Source organism: Euprymna scolopes, chromosome 1, assembly GCF_053919585.1.
Source record: "Euprymna scolopes isolate OS-2025 chromosome 1, ASM5391958v1, whole genome shotgun sequence".
Lineage (NCBI taxonomy): Eukaryota > Metazoa > Mollusca > Cephalopoda > Sepiida > Sepiolidae > Euprymna > Euprymna scolopes.
In genome coordinates this window covers 21,178,508-21,180,327 of record NC_136482.1, presented here as the reverse complement: position 1 = coordinate 21,180,327, position 1,820 = coordinate 21,178,508, and the positions used below count along the sequence as shown (strand labels likewise).

Here is a 1,820-nt window from a genome sequence, read left to right as displayed (position 1 = left end):
TTTGATAAGTATTGAATGTTAAAATGTAAGTATTTGATTTTATTATCTCACCAAGTTTATTAATTTGGACTCTTAAAGTCAGTGACATTTTGTTTTTGTAGGTTAGTCTGAATTTCTTCTAAAGGGCACAGTGATAATTCAGTACTCCTGATTATGCCTTTGCTAACGTTCAGAGATTTGTGAGGGTAAATTTTAACTTTTTGATTGTTAAAACGTCTCCATTTGGAAATTTCAACAGCATATTTTTGGTTTTCTACTTCAAGAAGTGATGTACCATTTTGTTTTTTTACCATTTTAGGTTTGATGCTAGATAGAATTTTTTCAATTTTGAATGGAGATATTTTGGTTATTGGTTCCCTTTCAGTTGCTTCTATAACTATGAAGCAGGGAACATTATGGTTTTTTTGATGAAGCTCTGTTTCAGAGTCAGAACTACTGACATCAGATACTTTGGTGTGGTTTCTTTTTTGAGGCTTTCTGGTTTCCATTAATATATTTGGTTTGTTTCATTTTTCCTGCTCCCCACCCGCCTCGGGAAGTGTTGGGAGGGATACCCATTCGCCCCAACTCAACAGGGATACAGGAAAAATATACTCATCTTGCTGGTGGATTCAAGCACCTGCAGTTCTTCAATTTCTTTCTGAAAGCCTCGTTTTCAGTAAGAATTTTAGTTTTTCAGTCGTGTTTAGTCCATTATTCAGCAAGTTGATCGGCCCTCCAGCCACTGCTTACTAAATCAGTTTATTGTATAGTGTGGAAAGTGCGAGCATATTTTCTTGTTATGTCTGTCTGATTTAGGGCTAGGCATGACCAACCGATTGATTGGATTGGGCCTATCCAACCGCCCATCTTAGCTTAAGTAAGGGCCAAAGAGGTGTGTTGCATCTCATGTCCTTAAAATACCCTAGACATGATCTGCTCAACCACCAGGATTCCATTCGTAAGCCTTACGGGATGCCACCCACGGTCAACAGGTGGCCCCATTGAGGGACTTTTATGCTCTGCAGGGGGGCAGTCGGCGTATTCTAATGCCCCACCGACAGGGCTGTTATTTTTAGCTGTTCGACAACTTACCTTAAGCCCCTCAAATGTCAGAGCTGTGAGGCTGGTACTGTTTAAATTCAGCTTTCGTAGATTCTTCAAGGCTGAAAGATCAAGAAAAACAAATAAGTCTTTGAAAGAATGAAAATAGAAAAATAAAGACTCCATTGTTTAGAGATAAAATAAATTATATAAAAACTAAACAAAAAGTATATATGGGCTGTTGGGTTTCGATTCTGGCTTAAGGCAGTTGCCCGCCTAACCACACTGATGAGCTGTGAAACAGTACTGCATGTGGCTAACTAAAATGCTCCTTATCTTGAGTTGAGCATATTGGGAAGTGATATACAAACTTCCATTAGCCTATTAAGCGACACTCTTTGTGTAAACAAATCGAGCAGAGGCATTTGGACGATGTCAAGCATCGTTAAATTCATTACCCTTACAGCAGCCGTATAGCGTAATGGTAAGAAGCCTTGACCGTCATTTGGGCGGTCGGATTTCGATTCTAGCTTGAGGCAGTTGCCTGTTTAGCCGCATTGATGAGCCGTGAAACAGTACTGTATGTGGATAACTATATATATATATATATATATATATATATATAAAAATAAATTCCTTTATTTATACAAATATTGGCTACATATTTGTATATCTTTTTTCTAAAAAGAACTGAAACATTTGTAGTGAGAGGATTGTAATTTAAGCTTCAACCAGAACTAGCCCCCATACTTATGAAGTTGTTTAAGCGTGGTCTTAAGGAGAATTGCTTCCCAACA

General features: G+C 37.9%; 1 protein-coding gene across 4 annotated transcripts in view; it reads right to left on the bottom strand.

Annotated features, from left to right (window-relative positions):
• Positions 1-828: 828 nt before the first annotated feature.
• LOC145284743 (C-Maf-inducing protein-like) overlaps positions 829-1,820 on the bottom strand; it is a 253,027-nt gene continuing 252,035 nt past the window's right edge. Inside the window, exon 19 of one of the 4 annotated variants that reach the window (XM_080133790.1) lies at positions 829-1,145. In XM_080133790.1, coding sequence (XP_079989916.1) covers positions 895-1,145 — 251 coding nt within the window. In that variant the 3' untranslated portion in view covers positions 829-894. The remainder of the gene's footprint in view (positions 1,146-1,820) is intronic. The other 3 variants (XM_080133965.1, XM_080133730.1, XM_080133872.1) reach the window with 3 other exon arrangements.